This window comes from Pongo abelii, chromosome 21, assembly GCF_028885655.2.
Source record: "Pongo abelii isolate AG06213 chromosome 21, NHGRI_mPonAbe1-v2.0_pri, whole genome shotgun sequence".
In the NCBI taxonomy this organism is placed as follows: domain Eukaryota; kingdom Metazoa; phylum Chordata; class Mammalia; order Primates; family Hominidae; genus Pongo; species Pongo abelii.
The window spans coordinates 51,518,107-51,533,520 of record NC_072006.2 but is presented as its reverse complement, the minus strand read 5'-3'; the positions used below and the strand labels follow the sequence as shown (position 1 = coordinate 51,533,520).

At 47.1% G+C, this 15,414-nt stretch overlaps 1 protein-coding gene across 47 annotated transcripts in view; it reads left to right on the top strand.

The window, feature by feature from the left end:
• The window catches only part of ZMYND8 (zinc finger MYND-type containing 8), a 161,549-nt gene that overhangs the window by 119,356 nt on the left and 26,779 nt on the right, over positions 1 to 15,414 (top strand). For 24 of the 47 annotated variants that reach the window (XM_024238583.2, XM_024238592.3, XM_024238588.3 and 21 more), the window contains 4 exons: positions 1,866 to 2,018; positions 4,795 to 5,304; positions 12,167 to 12,409; positions 14,789 to 14,979. In XM_024238583.2, the coding sequence (XP_024094351.1) occupies positions 1,866 to 2,018; positions 4,795 to 5,304; positions 12,167 to 12,409; positions 14,789 to 14,979 (1,097 nt within the window). 47 annotated transcript variants of the gene reach the window in all.

Below are 15,414 nucleotides of genomic sequence, written 5' to 3'. Positions count from 1 at the left end.
TGCACATTCTTCACCCTCTCAGAGGTGGCTGTGTGAATGTCTGCAGTCCTGTCTCTAGTACCCTGTCTTTAAAGCCCTGATCAGTGTGCATGTGTATGTACATACACATGCATGCACACACACAGATACTGTTTTTGGTATTTTTCTTGAATTACAGGGATAGTGTCTCTGCTTGCTTTGAGCACTCACTTCTGGAATCTCCCTGGGTCTGGGAGGGGCAGTCTGTAAGTGTGATTTAGGAAAAGACTCATCTCTTCCCTCTTTTTTTTTTTCCAAAAAAAAAAAAAAAGTCTTGCTCTGTCTCCCAGTCTAGAGTGCAGTGTCGTGATCATAGCTCAGTACAGACACTAACTCCTGGCTCAAGCCATTCTCCTGCCTCAGCCTCCTGAGTAGCTGGGACTACAGGTGCATTCCACCACACCTGGCTGGGAAAAGACCCCTTTCTAATCTTATCCTGGGGGCTGATAAAATTAAGTTGGAGCAATTTATTGCTTCTGGTCACCTGTGAGTGGATTGGGTGGGGCTTTTGGGAGGCTGCTTCTGGTTACTTTGAAGGAGCTGATTTCTGGGTATGCAGTGTTTGAGGACTCTCCCTTACGGTGTGAACAGGAAAGTGGTTGGGTCAGGCCAAAGGAAAAAGGTAGGAGAGAGTGATGGCTTTAAACAGCGCTTCCAGCCCAGCTCTCAGATTAGATTCCGGGGCCTCTTTCACAGCCCAGTGAACGGAGGTGGCCTGAGGTGTGGAGGGAGCAGGGAGATGAAGCACGAAGTCCAGGGAGCAAGCTGATAGCTGTTGGGAACAGGCTCAGAGGTGGCTTCTCTTTGTGGGTTGATTGGATTCCACCTGCTTTCTGACCTATTTTTTGGGATCGGCTGGAGTAGGACAGATGCCCCACACTCTGCTTTGGGTGGGTTGGAGGGGATGCCAGAGGGTGGCAGGCACAGTGGAGGACAGTAGGCCCCACCTGCAGTTCGCTTGTTGCTTTCTGGACCTTTGCAGTCACTGAAACTTAATATTTTGGGGGTGCTGGAGTCGGTGGGAAAGGAATCCAAGAAATGTAAGCTCACTGACTTTGGAACCCGTCCTGCTGGTCCTACAAAGAGCCCTTGCAGAAGTGAGGGGACAGGACCTCCGGCCTGAGTCACCCCCCAGAGGCCTCTGCCTGGGAACTACGCTGAGGACCTTGGATTCTTACTTGAGCGAGACCTGTTAGACAGAGGTTGAGTATCCAGAGCTAATCTGTTCCCCTTGCCTCACATAGATGCTGTGAGCCACAGCACACTGGGTGGAAGGTCTGCCTATCTTATATTCCCCGCCCTTTCTAGTTTCCACCCCAGACTAGGTCCACTGAGAATGAAAAATGAAGCCTCTGTGGCAAATAGGGATTTAGGGCCCCCAATTATCAGGGTGTTTTCGAGGGGGTCGCTGTCTTTCTTGGATATAAGTCCTCTTCAATCTGGACCTGAAATTACAGGTGCACCCTGACCAGGCTCAGTGTTGCTTTGTTCACTGAAATTGAGATTGAATATCTGCCTGTAACCTTTGTCTTTGAAGGGTCCCTAATGATGTTGACTTCCACAGACTGAGCCATCTGGCTGGGATTGTCCATTTTAAATATTGAAAGTCACCCAGACGATTGTTCAGTGGACTGCTTAAACCTGCCAAACGTGTTCACGCGGGCCATTATCTTCATGTCACCCCATTTGGTTGAGCAGATGATATTGTTGGGACAAATGACAAAGTATCTCCCCCTTTGTTCTAAAATGTTCTAAAATGTATGTTTTGCTCTGACTTTGCAAGGATGAAGCTCCGTGATGAGCATGGTGTGTGCCTGGTCTTACGAGGGTGTGATGGTCTCTTTCAGATCGAAGCAAAGCTGAGATGGATTTGAAGGAGCTGAGCGAGTCGGTCCAGCAACAGTCCACCCCTGTTCCTCTCATCTCTCCAAAGCGCCAGATTCGTAGCAGGTTCCAGCTGAATCTTGACAAGACCATAGAGAGTTGCAAAGCACAATTAGGTATATCTTTGGTTTTGTTTTTTTTTCCAGCAGTATCATTGTTATCATTACTGGTAGGGATACCACCTGGATGAAATCAAGGTTGAATCCTGGCTGCTTTTAGCAGCTGCTTTAACGTTGAACTATTTGCTCAGCTAAAATATATTTCCACTCGTGGCAAAAGACTTCAGACTTGCTAGTTAATTCAGGGCTCTTTGAACTCATCAGTTTATTCTTTGGTGAAAGCAGCGTGGAAACTCGAGATACAGGTTTGAATCATCAAGGTTTGCAAGCAGAATTAGGATCCTCTGAGTTTGCCTCTGCTCTCCTCAGTACACTTCAGTGTCTCCACATGAGTAGCGAGTGTTTTCTGCAGGTGTCCGACACGAAATCCTTTCCCTCCAGACTGGTCTCCTCCCCACCAGGCAAACCCTGCTTCTGTAGCTGTTGCCTTCCTTCCTCTTCCCTGTGCTGCCTGCCTTCACTGCCTACCTGGATCCTGCCTTCTGTGAGGCTGAGCTCAGATCTCACCTCCTCCAGGAAGTCTCCCCTGACTGCCCTCCCCATCTGCCCTCCTCCTTTGGTACTTTATTGCTCGGAAGTAGCAATGGTCCCTTTGTGTGGGGGTGTCCCTCCCAATCTAGACTGGAAGCTCCAAGCTCCTTGAGGGCAGGGAGGCCGTTTTATGAGGATTTGCCTTCTCTATGGTACTTGGTCTGTGCACAGGGTAGATGCTCTGGAATGTTTGTTGAATAAGTAAAGCTAGGAGGGCATTTGTAAAGAAGTGGGGGATGGCTGGGCCTCTGGAGAGCAAGCTCCTCTGAGTGTCAGTGGGTGCTCTGCACCTTCAGGTGAGAAAGCAGCTAGAGTTAGGGACTATCTGGGGCTGTCCAGAGGACAACAGTTCCCGTTGGGTTGCCTATTTGGTGGGGACATTGGGTGGCATGGGTGAAATTTGGCATGTCGTTTAAATAATCCTCTTGGGTCCTTCCATGCAGCTGGCCCAACTCTTGATTTGTTTTTATTGCTAATAAGAATTTTATTATTTCCATTTACTGAGTGTTTCCTTGGACACTGTGCTAAGCACTGCATATAGATCGTCTTGGGAGGTTGATACTTTTATCAGTCCCATTTTGCAGATAGAGAAACTGAGGCTCAGAGAGATAAATAACTTGTTCAGGGTCACACCAGTAATAAAAACAGAAAAGCAGGATTTGAATTCATATCCTTTGGACTCCAGTACCCAAGCTTTTCCTATCACATATGTGGCTACACTTTTCCTTCTTGTTTCCAATCATTACCTACCAGTAGCACAAGCCTAGGATCCCAGAATTATACCAGATCTGGGTGTTTGTATTTTGGCTTGTGTTCTTCCTGTGTTGCCCTGGCTAGCCTTGAACTCCTGGGTTCAAGCAGTTCTTCTGCCTCAGCCTCCTGAGTAGCTGGGACCACAGGTGTGCACCACCATGCCTGGCTCGACTTGTGTTTTTGATTGAGCCCTGGTGGAGGCAGACACATTCCCCAGTGATCCTGCTGATCCCCCATGCCCTGGGCTGTTCATGGCTCTGATACTTTTGCAGGTTTCTTTTTGGTGTGTCCAGGTTGGACAGTGGCACCATTCACAGTGGCCATTGCTCTAGAATGAAGAGATTGCACAGACTTGATTGGGTTTTCTTTCCTCTTTCTAAAAGTTTAGGATATAGTATTATTACCTACAGTATGATGGCATAACATATGGTTGGGAGCAGGAGCCGTAAATGGGTTAAATGGAACTATTGTTAGAAATGTGCTTTTGCCTGTTTTTGTTTGTGTGTGTGAAACACCTGCTAGTTTGTGCTTCTCCCTTTTGAAAGAGACAGAAGTATATGACTTTTCTCCTGACTCCTTTACCAGTGGAAGAGCAACGCACACCGAGTGCCAGTTGACTTTCCACGAGTGCAGGGAACAAGAGGGAGGGCTGGGCACCCGGGTCACCTGGAAACAAGTGTGTCCCCCGCCTAGAGGAGCCAGTGGCTTTCCTGTCCCAGCCAATGCCTGGCAGGCTGGTGACCCAGAGCGGCTAAATTTTCCGCTCTTTCATCAGAATCCCCTGCTTTGATTTCTATATGAAATTTCCTGATTTGTGAGTTGGACAACACATTTATAAATTAAAAGCAGACAAGATACCCTGTGGGCCAAACCAGTGCCTCTCCCATGAAACATGTCTGCAAGGTAGATGTGGCTTGTGGGCTGTTTGCAACCTCTGCTTTAAGGCTTTGGCTTATTTCCTTTGGCCTAGACACAAAGCATCAAGAACTTTAATGCTTTGGAAACCCAAGAGAAGAGTGTTGGTGGGGAGCCAGGAACCCGGGGTTCTGGCCTGGCCTCTGTCTTGTGTCCTAGGGCAGGTGATATCCCTGGGCCTCTGTTTTCTAATCTGTAAATTGGATCAGTTTGAACAGCTTGTCCCTGCTGTTCCCTTCCAGCCCTCTCATTCTCAATAATCCCAATTAGTTATCAACGTTGCAAAAATTTGGCACCACATAAATTAGTGCCATATAAATTTAAAATTTCTGTTGGTAGGTCCCGTGTCTCCTTTGAATGTTAACAACCAAAACCCTCTCCCAAAGCAAGTACCACTTGGCAGCCGTAGCCAGTTGCCACTTGAGTTTATTACTGGCCCCATTTAGGCCAATGTGATGTGATTTGAAACGTGCTTTTCTTATTCCAGCATTTGGTGTGGAAAAATGTTTGCATTTTTCATCTTGCTCTTTATTTTGTGACTACGCCACATGCTGGGTTTTCTTTTTGAATTTAGGCATAAATGAAATCTCGGAAGATGTCTATACGGCCGTAGAGCACAGCGATTCGGAGGATTCTGAGAAGTCAGATAGTAGCGATAGTGAGTATATCAGTGATGATGAGCAGAAGTCTAAGAACGAGCCAGAAGACACAGAGGACAAAGAGGGTTGTCGGATGGACAAAGAGCCATCTGCTGTTAAAAAAAAGCCCAAGCCTACAAACCCAGTGGAGATTAAAGAGGAGCTGAAAAGCACATCACCAGCCAGCGAGAAGGCAGACCCTGGAGCAGTCAAGGACAAGGCCAGCCCTGAGCCTGAGAAGGACTTTTCCGAAAAGGCAAAACCTTCACCTCACCCCACAAAGGATAAACTGAAGGGAAAAGATGAGACGGATTCCCCAACAGTCCATTTGGGCCTGGACTCTGATTCAGAGAGCGAACTTGTCATAGATTTAGGAGAAGACCATTCTGGGCGGGAGGGTCGAAAAAATAAGAAGGAACCCAAAGAACCGTCTCCCAAACAGGATGGTAAGTGATTGTATCTGTTTCCAGTTTTCTTAATTTGGTTTAGAATCCTACCTCGTACACTGACTATCAAAAGTTATGTGACCCTTAAAGAAACAAATCAGAAGTTATGTGACCCTCTAACACACTGAGAGAGAGGCACAGTGAAGCTGTGTTTGGTTTAAGGTTACCTAGCTAGTCACAGAACAGGACCTGGACTCAAACATGGGCCTACCTACCTTTAACCTGCTCGGTATCCAATATGATTGATTTTAAGTACAGAAAGAGAAGTCTCTTAGAAAATGATGGTTACTTTTAGTGACCAAGTCATTTTTAGTCTGAGGAGCTTCTTTTCCAATATGCTCATTTATTTCCCCAGAGTGTTTGTTAACATTTGCATCTTGTCAAATGGTCCTTCAGTGCTCCATTCCACAGACATCTCGTTCTCTTTTGACAAGTCTCAAATGGTTAGGAGTGTTCATTTCAAGCTGGGCGTGGTGGCTCACGCCTGTAATCCCAGCACTTGGGGAGGCCGAGGCGGGTGGATCATTTGAGGTCAGGAGTTCAAAACCAGCTTGACCTACATAGTGAAACCCTGTCTCTACTAAAATACAAAAATTAGCCGGGCGTGGTAGCAGGCACCTGTAATCCCAGCTACTCGTGGGGCCGAGGCAGGATAATCGCTTGAACCCAGGAGGCGGAGGTTGCAGTGAGCTGAGATTGCGCCCCTGCACTCCAGTCTGGGTGGCAGAGCAAGACTCCCTCTCCAAAAAAAGAGAAGTGTTCATTTCAAAGGTTTTGATGATTTCAGCTTTGCTTTCCTCCCTTCATGCCACCTAGGCATTTCCAAGTGTATTTTCTTACAGTAGTAGGACAGTATTTGGGTGATTGGTGCCAGAATACTGAGTGCTTCTTAGGGCACTAGAAAAGGGGGAGTATGGTGGATATGTGTATTGGCTTTTTTGGGGGGGCGGACAGAATTTGGTTCTTGTTGCCTAGGCTGGAGTACAATGGTACAATCTTGGCTGACTGCAACCTCCGCCTCCCGGGTTCAAGTGATTCTCCTGCCTCAGCCTCCTAAGTAACTGGGATTACAGGCACCTGCCACCACGCCTGGCTAATTTTTGTATTTTTAGTAGAAACAGGGTTTCATCATGTTGGCCAGCTGGTCTCAAACTCCTGACCTCAGGTGAGCCATCCGGCTCGGCCTCCCAAAGTGCTGGGATTACAGGCATGAACTACTGTGTCTGGCCTTATGGGCTTTTAATCTTATTTGCATTTAACTTAACTGAGCCCAGAGTTTCACAACCTTGCACTTCTGACAGTTTGTCCTGGATAATTCTTAGTCCTGTGTTTTGGAGGATGTTTTCCAGCATCCCTGGCCTCTACCAGCCAGATGGCAGCCTTACCTGCTCAGTTGTGGCAGTCACAAATGTGGCAATCAAATATTGCCAAATATCCCCTGAGTCTCAGAGGCTACTGTTATATTCTGAACCAGCAGTGACTACCCCACAGCCTAGTGCAGCCTGGGCATGTTAACAAGCCCTCCAAAAGGAGTGTGGGGATGATTGGAAGGATGTCCTTCCCACTGACAAAGTATTCAGCACATTTTTCAGTTGGCTTGGCAAGTAGGTTAGAGGATTCAACATGCTCAATAAAGATACTGAAGAATTAACTGAGGGCCCAGAAGAAACATTGCCCAAGGACAAATTACAGGTTGTAGCCATAAAACCTTATGTATGTGGGGAATGACTTAAGGGATAGCCAGGTTTAAATCTTGGCTGTGCCTAACTTCTATCAGGAGCTAACTTGTCAATCAAACCCTTAAATAAGATGTAACTCCATGTCCTTTGGGGTTTCCATTGTCTGGTGGCTTAAAGCAAGTCAGGGATGGGCCTTGAGAATCTTTCTGCTGTGGTTATGGTCAACCTGGGCTGCTCTGGAACCTCAGCTGTCAGAGTGAGAGAGGATTCCTGCAGTTCAGCTAAAGAGAATGTCTGAGAGGTATAGTGGAGGAAGAGAGAGATACAGTTACATAAGGGAGGGAGGATAGGCCATCAAACCATCCCGACCCATCTGTTAGATTTATAGATGGCCTCTGAAAAATATGAGTATGTTGTGGATTGGGGTTTGAGAGACTGTCTCTGTTGTTGCAGAGAACAATAGGAGTAGCATTTATTTCATGAGGATCGTAGGAATATTTGGGTGCAGATGGCAGTGCTCCTATGAATGACATATTTATACTGTTCTTTCTTTCTGGAACAGATCTTTTGATTGATTGGTTTTGTGCCCCTACCTCTTCCAGAAAGAATTTGCAACAGATTGACAAGGATACATAACCATATGAAACAAGATGAAAATAAAGACATCCATGTAAAAGTAAAATGAAGGTAGAATAGCAAGTGGTCTGGGGAAAGGTTTTATACAGAAATCTGTACTATTTCAACCTTCAGAGTTAGGGAAGTTGGCTCTGAAAGCAGAATGGGAAACACAGTACCTTAGAAGATCTCATACTTTACAAAAAAACAAAAAACCATTCTAGTTGATTAAAAGAAGTAGAACTCTTCCTCACATTGATGTCTGAAGGGAATTTCTCCAGGAAGCTTTAGTAGATGGTGGACAATTAAGCTGAAGATGATTCTAAAACACAATTCAGTTAGAGCAGCTTCCTAAGGCTTGGGGCAAAAACAATTGATCTTAAATTCAGAGCTGATGGTGGTTTGGGTCTTGAAAAATTCTCGTGTCAGACTCCGCCAGAGAGCATCTTTTCAATGATGTGTTTTCACTTAAGAGTTTAGTAAGTGAAGGGCATTTTGGATTGCGCTGTTGTGACCTCCAGCTTACCTTCCCCTAGGGATGCAGCTTATGGGTAGAATATGAATCTTCAGATGGCAAAACAGCTTTTATAGCTAATAACCTCAGAACAGAAGCAAAGAGAGCGCACTTAGACTCTTTGATGTGCTTTCACTGGCACATCAGTAATTTCCATCCTTCTACAAAAGGGATGCTAATTTTTCTCTTAAAAAGTCCTTGCTTTATAAATGAAAAACAGTGACCAGTGACAAATTCAGGAATTAAGTAGGTTAATTTGATAGGGCAGCTTCTCAGGTGCTGACGCTTTAAAAAAAATTCACCCTTTTTTTTTTTCCGCTACAGGTGATTGATTATGTACTCCAAATTTCTGGGACAAATGAAATTTCCTATAGCCTCATTTTGTCTCCATAAACCATCAGGATTCCTGGAAATTTAAATATTTTGGTATCTAAATAACTTCAAACAATTTTGAGCCTGGAATCTTATCGGATTGTATACTCCAGTTCTTTATTTGGCAGACAGCCAGCTGTGATCACTAAAGAGCAGTAACCCCTCTGCCCTGCTGGCTGTTTGCTTTTGCAAATCAGGAGAGAGAAAACAACCATTTTGCGTTGCCCTTAAGGTGGGGAGACAGGCTAGCTAATCAACAATAACAGTATATTTTTTGGTGATGTGGCAGGAAAGGAAGGCATTGAAGGCACTTATGCGGGTTAGAAGCTCTGCTAAGGCACTGCCCCCTGCCCTCCTCTTAGAAGGGCCCAGTTCAACACCTCATCTGCACCTGGAAGAGGCGGGGACTGTGCCCCATATCTGGCAGGTGGCCCTGGAAGCATCGGAGTTCTTCACTGCAGGAAGCTCTCCTTCTGGACCCACCCCAGGCTCTTGCCGACCAGCTTGGCTGGATTCTCCTCTCTGGGGAAGTACGAGGGCCAGCAACATCTCGATAACCATTGAGAACGCCCCCTGAAGTCAGGATAGTCAGCTTGTCTCTTCCGTTCCTTGGCTTCTTAAAACCCACAGCTTACTGAATGAAAATCCTTGCTGGAGTAACCAAGCTCGTGTCTTTTTCTGGGTAATGCTGATCTTAAAAAGACAGACATAGGCTGGGCGCGGTGGCTCACGCCTGTAATCCCAACACTTTGGGAGGCTGAGGCGGGCGGATCACAAGGTCAGGAGATCGAGACCATCCTGGCTAACACAGTGAAACCCCGCCTCTACTAAGAATACAAAAAATTAGCTGGGCGTGGTGGCGGGCACCTGTAGTCCCAGCTACTAGGGAGGCTGAGGCAGGAGAATGGTGTGAACCCGGGAGGCAGAGCTTGCAGTGAGCCGAGATCGCGCCACTGCACTTCAGCCTGGGTGACAGAGCAAGACTCTCTCAAAAAAAAAAAAAAAAAGGCAGACATAATCCTTCTTTAAAGGAGTTTGATGTCAGGGAGCATAGTCCAAGATCGGGGTGCTGGCTTGTACCTGGGTGTGGTGTGTGTTGTTCCCCAGATATCCTCTCTGGGGCACAGGTTCACCTAACCGGGGGCTGAGGCCTGTGCATCCATAACTGAGCCACCTTTACAAATGAGCACCCGAGTGGTAATCGCCTCTACCTGCTGCTCAGTGCTTCTGGCTCTAACCTGCCTTCCAGCCCCTCCTCCCTGCCTGCCCTCACTTAGCCAAATGCTCTCTATTCCTAGACATATCTTGGCTGATGCTGTTCCCTCCAGATTCTCACTTTCCGCCTGTTGAAATCCTACCCTTTATTCCCCACCAGCCCAGCTCCTCCAAGATGACATACTCCATATGGCAGCGTTTTTCAAACTTGAGTCATTCACATTCATTGTCTTTCCCGTTCTCAAGTCCTGCTTTTATAATTTTTGACAATATTTTTATTTAAAGAATCTTTTTTTTTTTTTTTTTTTTTTTTTTGTGAGATGGGGTCTCGCCCTGTCACCCAGGCTGGAGTGCAATGGGGGCGATTTCAGCTGACTGCAACCTCTGCCTCATGGGTTCAAGCGATTCTCCTGCCTCAGCCTCCCAAGTAGCTGGGATTATAGGCACGCACCACCACGCCCAGCTAATTTTTTGTATCTTTAGTAGAGATGGGGTTTCACCACATTGGCCAGGCTGGTTTCGAACTCCTGACTTCGTGATCTGCCCGCCTCGGCCTCCCAAAGTGCTGGGATTACAGGCGTGAGCCACTGCACCCGGCCAAGAATCTCATTCTTTAAAAATATAATTAAGCTAATTTAAAGCGGGACACGGTAGCACGTCCCATATAGTCCCAGCTACTCGGGAGGCTGAAGTGGCTCGCTTGAGCCCAGCCGGGGTGATATAGCAAAACTCTATCTCTTTAAAAAATAAAATAAAACAGGCCGGGCATGGTGGCTCACGCCTGTAATTCCAGCACTTTGGGAGGCCGAGGTGGATGGATCATGAGGTCAGGAGTTCAAGACCAGCCTGGGCAAGATGGCGAAACCCTGTCTCGACTAAAAATAAAAAAAATTAGCTGGGTGCAGTGGCAGGCGCCTGTAATCCCAGGTAGTCGGGAGGCTGAGGCAGGAGAATCGCTTGAACTCAGAGGGCGGAGGTTGCAGTGAGCCAAGTTTGTGCCACTGCACTCCACCCTGGGTGACAGTGAGACTCCGTCTCAATAAATAAATAAATAAACTCATTTTATTTACTTTTCATTTATTATTATTATTATTTTGAGACGGAGTCTCACCCTGTTACCCAGGCTGGGGTGCAATGGCATGGTCTCGGCTCCCTGCAACCTCCATGTCCCGAGTTCAAGCGATTCTTCTACCTCAGCCTCCTGAGTAGCTGGGACTACAGGCGCGTGCCACCACACCCGGCTATTTTTGTATTTTCAGTAGAGACGGGGTTTCATTATGTTGGCCAGGCTGGTCTTGAACTCCTGACCACAAGTGATCTGCCCACCTCAGCCTCCTAAAGTGTTGGGATTACAGGCGTGAGCCACTGCACCCGGCCTATTAGTAATCTTTTGAGACGGAGGCTCACTCACTCTTTCTCACAGGCTGGAGTGCAGTGGCGCGATCTCGGCTCACTGCAACTTCCGCCTCCTGGGTTCAAGCAATTCTCCTGCCTCAGTTTCCCACCACGTCCGGCTAATTTTTTTTGTATTCTTAATAGAGACGGGGTTTCCCCATGTTGGTCAGGCTGGTCTCAAAATCCTGACCTCAAGTGATCCGCCTGCCTCAGCCTCCTGAAGTGCTGGGATTACAGGCGTGAGCCACCGTGCTTGGCCTCATTTTTTTAGTAAAAAAATTTCCCCTGCAAAAAGCATCTGCAAGTATAAACTCATTTTAGACTTGAACACCACCCAATAAGAACAGTAGCGCACAGTATACATAAAAGCTGGTGATAGGAATAAATCCAATCAAAACCAAAGCAATGTTACTCAATCCTAGATCAGTACCATTGCGTTGGGGGAAGGTTCTGGCCTTGGGGCAGAATTTGTTTTCCTGGTATTGTCCTAGCTATCAAGTACCGCCTTCGAACTTTGTCCTGGAGGGAATCAGAAGAGATGAAAAGAATACTTGTCTGAGTGATTGAGTGTTACTGCTTTGGCCATTGGGAGGCCATCTGGCTCTTTGGAGGTATTGCTTTCTACGTTCCCTAGCCAAAGAGTTGCTCCTCCTGTCTGGATTGACTTCCGCTGGGCCTTTCTCAGGGTGCCGACTAGATTTTAACTTTGCGAAAAGGGCGTGAACATTGAATCCGTTCGCCCACCACATTGTCCACTAGGTGTAGGGGAGCTTGAGCGCAGGAGCCGGGTCTTGTTTGCCTCATTCTCCCCTAGAGGTCTTGACTTGTATCTCAGATGTGGGCCGGCGCTCAGTAAAGGAGGCCGCTGCTCGCGGAGATGGAAGACGCAGCAGAAGTGGCCTCAGAGTTAGGTGAGAATGTATTCCTCCAGCGCGGTGTGCTTGGCACGTCGAATTGGTTCGGCATTTCTGGCTTTTGTAGGTTTTACCCAGAACTTGCTGGCGTCAAGACCCTGCAGGCGAACCTGAGTGAAATCCGGTTTTTGTTTGTTTTTTCTTCATGCATTGGCTAGTTGTAGGTAAAACTCCACCATCCACGACGGCGGGCAGCCATTCTCCCCCGGAAACGCCGGTGCTCACCCGCTCTTCCGCCCAAACTTCCGCGGCTGGCGCCACAGCCACCACCAGCACGTCCTCCACGGTCACCGTCACGGCCCCGGCCCCCGCCGCCACAGGAAGCCCGGTGAAAAAGCAGAGGCCGCTTTTACCGAAGGAGACTGCCCCGGCCGTGCAGCGGGTCGTGTGGAACTCATCAAGTAAGTTTCAAACGTCCTCCCAAAAGTGGCACATGCAGAAGATGCAGCGTCAGCAGCAGCAGCAGCAGCAGCAAAACCAGCAGCAGCAGCCTCAGTCTTCCCAGGGGACGAGATATCAGACCAGACAGGCTGTGAAAGGTACCGAGCCTCCCCTTCTGTTCTCCGTGGCGCCCGCTCCCATTTTGCCACATCGACAGGAGAAAGTCATTGCTCTTTTGTTTTTTTTTTAGTTCTCGTTTGTTTCCTGGCCATTGTATCTTGAAGCCCTTGCTCATTCCATTTGGCATTATTTTTAAAAACTGTTTTGCTACTTGCTTTTTTATTTTCAAAAAGTTTTTTTTGTTCATTTTATAAATGATACATGCATATATTCTCCTTAAAAAGGGGGCAGAAAGTTTTACATAAAAGTCTGTTATCCCGTTTACCTTCCATTTCATTCTCTTCCCTTCCACAGTGGCCAGTATCAACCGTTGTAAAAGCTTTTCTATTCATGTATGCATGTATATGTATATATACATATCTGTATGTATATATGTGCGCGTCATGTATATGATGCCATAAAATTAGTCCTTTTTTTCCCCTTTTTTTCTTTTTTAAAACATAAAAATGGTACCATACTTGCTTTTTTTTTTTTCCACCCATCAGCATGTTTTGGAGGTCCATCCATGTCAGCACATACAGCCCTGCCTTGTTCTTTTGGACTGCTGCATAGTATTCCATAGTTTATTTAAAGCATTCCTCTACTAATGGGCATTTAGATTGCTTTCAGTTTTTTTTCTACTGTGAGCAGTGCTGCAGTGAATATTTTTGTATAAATTTCCTTGTGCACATGAGGGAACCTCTTGGAGTTATTTTGGAAAAAGTACAGTGTGAAAAGTTGATAGCGAAGGTTACCTTAGTAACTGGAGATTCGTCACACACAAAAGATGAGCCAGCCTCAAGAACCACTTGCTGAAGTTGCAGAATCAGAACTCCCACCAGTCCTGCAGGAGGCTCCATCTGGAGCTGAAATTAGGCCAAATACAGTGCTGATCTGACTGGTTGGTACCAGTTTGCCTGGCTTTTGTGAGCATTGATGTAGATCTCTTTCTACCAGGAAACCTGCATCTAGATCCTCAAAGGCTGGGTTCTTCAACTGAAACTCATAGTGAGTGCGCCCCTGTGAGTGGGGCTCATGAGCAGCAGGATGTGAGATTGAAAGGTGGCCAGGTCTTGAATTGGCCCCCAGTGAAACCCTTCAAAGATGGCAAGGGAGTGGGTCCTGAAAAATTGGCCAGGCAAAATTGAGAGTACAGTTGGATTAATCTTGCTATTTAAAAAGTTGGTGGGGCAAAGCCGAGTCTAGGATATTTGAGATTGGGATTGCGGCTTCCTGTCTTCTGTCTTCATATCTCGTAAGCAGGAGGCTTCCCCAGGGGAGTTTAATTGCTACCAAGAAGAGGGTCGGGTGTGGCGGCTCACGCCTGTAATCCCGGCACTTTGGAAGGCCAAGGCAGGCAGATCACTTGAGGCCAGGAGTTCAAGACTGGCCCAGCCAGCATGGTGAAACCCCATCTCTACTAAAATGGGAAAAAAAAAAAAAAAAAAACTAGCCGGGCATGATGGCACATGCCTGTAACCCTGGCTACTCAGGAGGCTGAGGCATGAGAATCCCTTGAACCTTGGAGGTAGAGGTTGCAGTGAGCTAAGACTGCGCCACTGCACTCCAGCCTGGGCGACAGAGTGAGACTGTGTCAAAAAAAAAAAAGCGCTGCCAAAAAGTGGCTCATTGCTTCAGATTGTCTTATGCCAAAGTGGAGTCTAGTTAAAGGGGTAAAGACCAATTTAAATTGGTAATATGCTACTGTAATAGGGGCAAGAGTCTAGCATAAGCTGAAATTAACTTTGATTTGTACAGGGGTGACTGGACATTTTAAAGGGAGAACGAGGGAGTAGGGATGGGCGCGAGTTGGGCCTCAGTAGAGTCAGGGAAGTTAAACATCTCGATTTGCTAACAGGCACTTCATGAAGTCGGGCCCCTACTCTCCCATAGAGACTGGGATGCTGAGGTCCTGTCTTCAGGTGCTGGCTGGAACAAAACTGTCAGTTCTTTTGCCAGCATTGAGTTTTCCCAGGCAGGCACTTTAAGAGGGGGTTGGGGTCATCCTAGCATGCACTCTTGAGCTCTTAGAAACTGTCAATGTTTGCTCAAGTCTTTCCAGGCCAAGGTTAGGGCCTAGTTGAGAAACCTGGATAGAGTTTGGTCAAGGGGAGCATCTTTGTCATTTAAAAGTAGGAAAGTTCTCAGGATGTCTATTAGGGGCTTTGCCTCTACACCACAGCTTTGTGCTGGGACGGGTCCTTCCCACTTGGGGTAATCAGGATGCTTTGCCTTCCTAGCTGTCCAGCAGAAGGAGATCACACAGAGCCCATCCACGTCCACCATCACCCTGGTGACCAGCACACAGTCATCGCCCCTGGTCACCAGCTCGGGGTCCATGAGCACCCTTGTGTCCTCAGTCAACGCTGACCTGCCCATCGCCACTGCCTCAGCTGATGTCGCCGCTGATATTGCCAAGTACACTAGCAAAGTGAGTGGATGGGAGAGCTACCGTGGAGACGGCAGACACCTGGCAAGATGCCAGAACCTTAGTCTCCCGAGGGGAAGTGTGAGCATCTTAACCTTTCAGGCTTTAGGGAGTGGTTAGGAGGGAAGACCCTTTTTTTAAAAACAGAATCTCCAAGACCACATTCTTTAATTTGGGTCTAACGGAGAAACGTAGAATGGACTGAATCTTACCCCAAGTGGGCTTAGATTCTGAAGTCAGTTCATAAAGTGCAAATGACATATAATCAGAATTACCTTCGAGAATTCAAGTCACTCATTAAGGCACTGGAACACATGACTGATCCTTCAGTGAACAGCTGACCAGGGGTTTGGTTTGCATTTAGAGCTTTGCATGTGGAGCAGAAGTGACAGAGACTTAAATATGAGACTGGCAAGGTGAGATGCCCACACTTTGCTT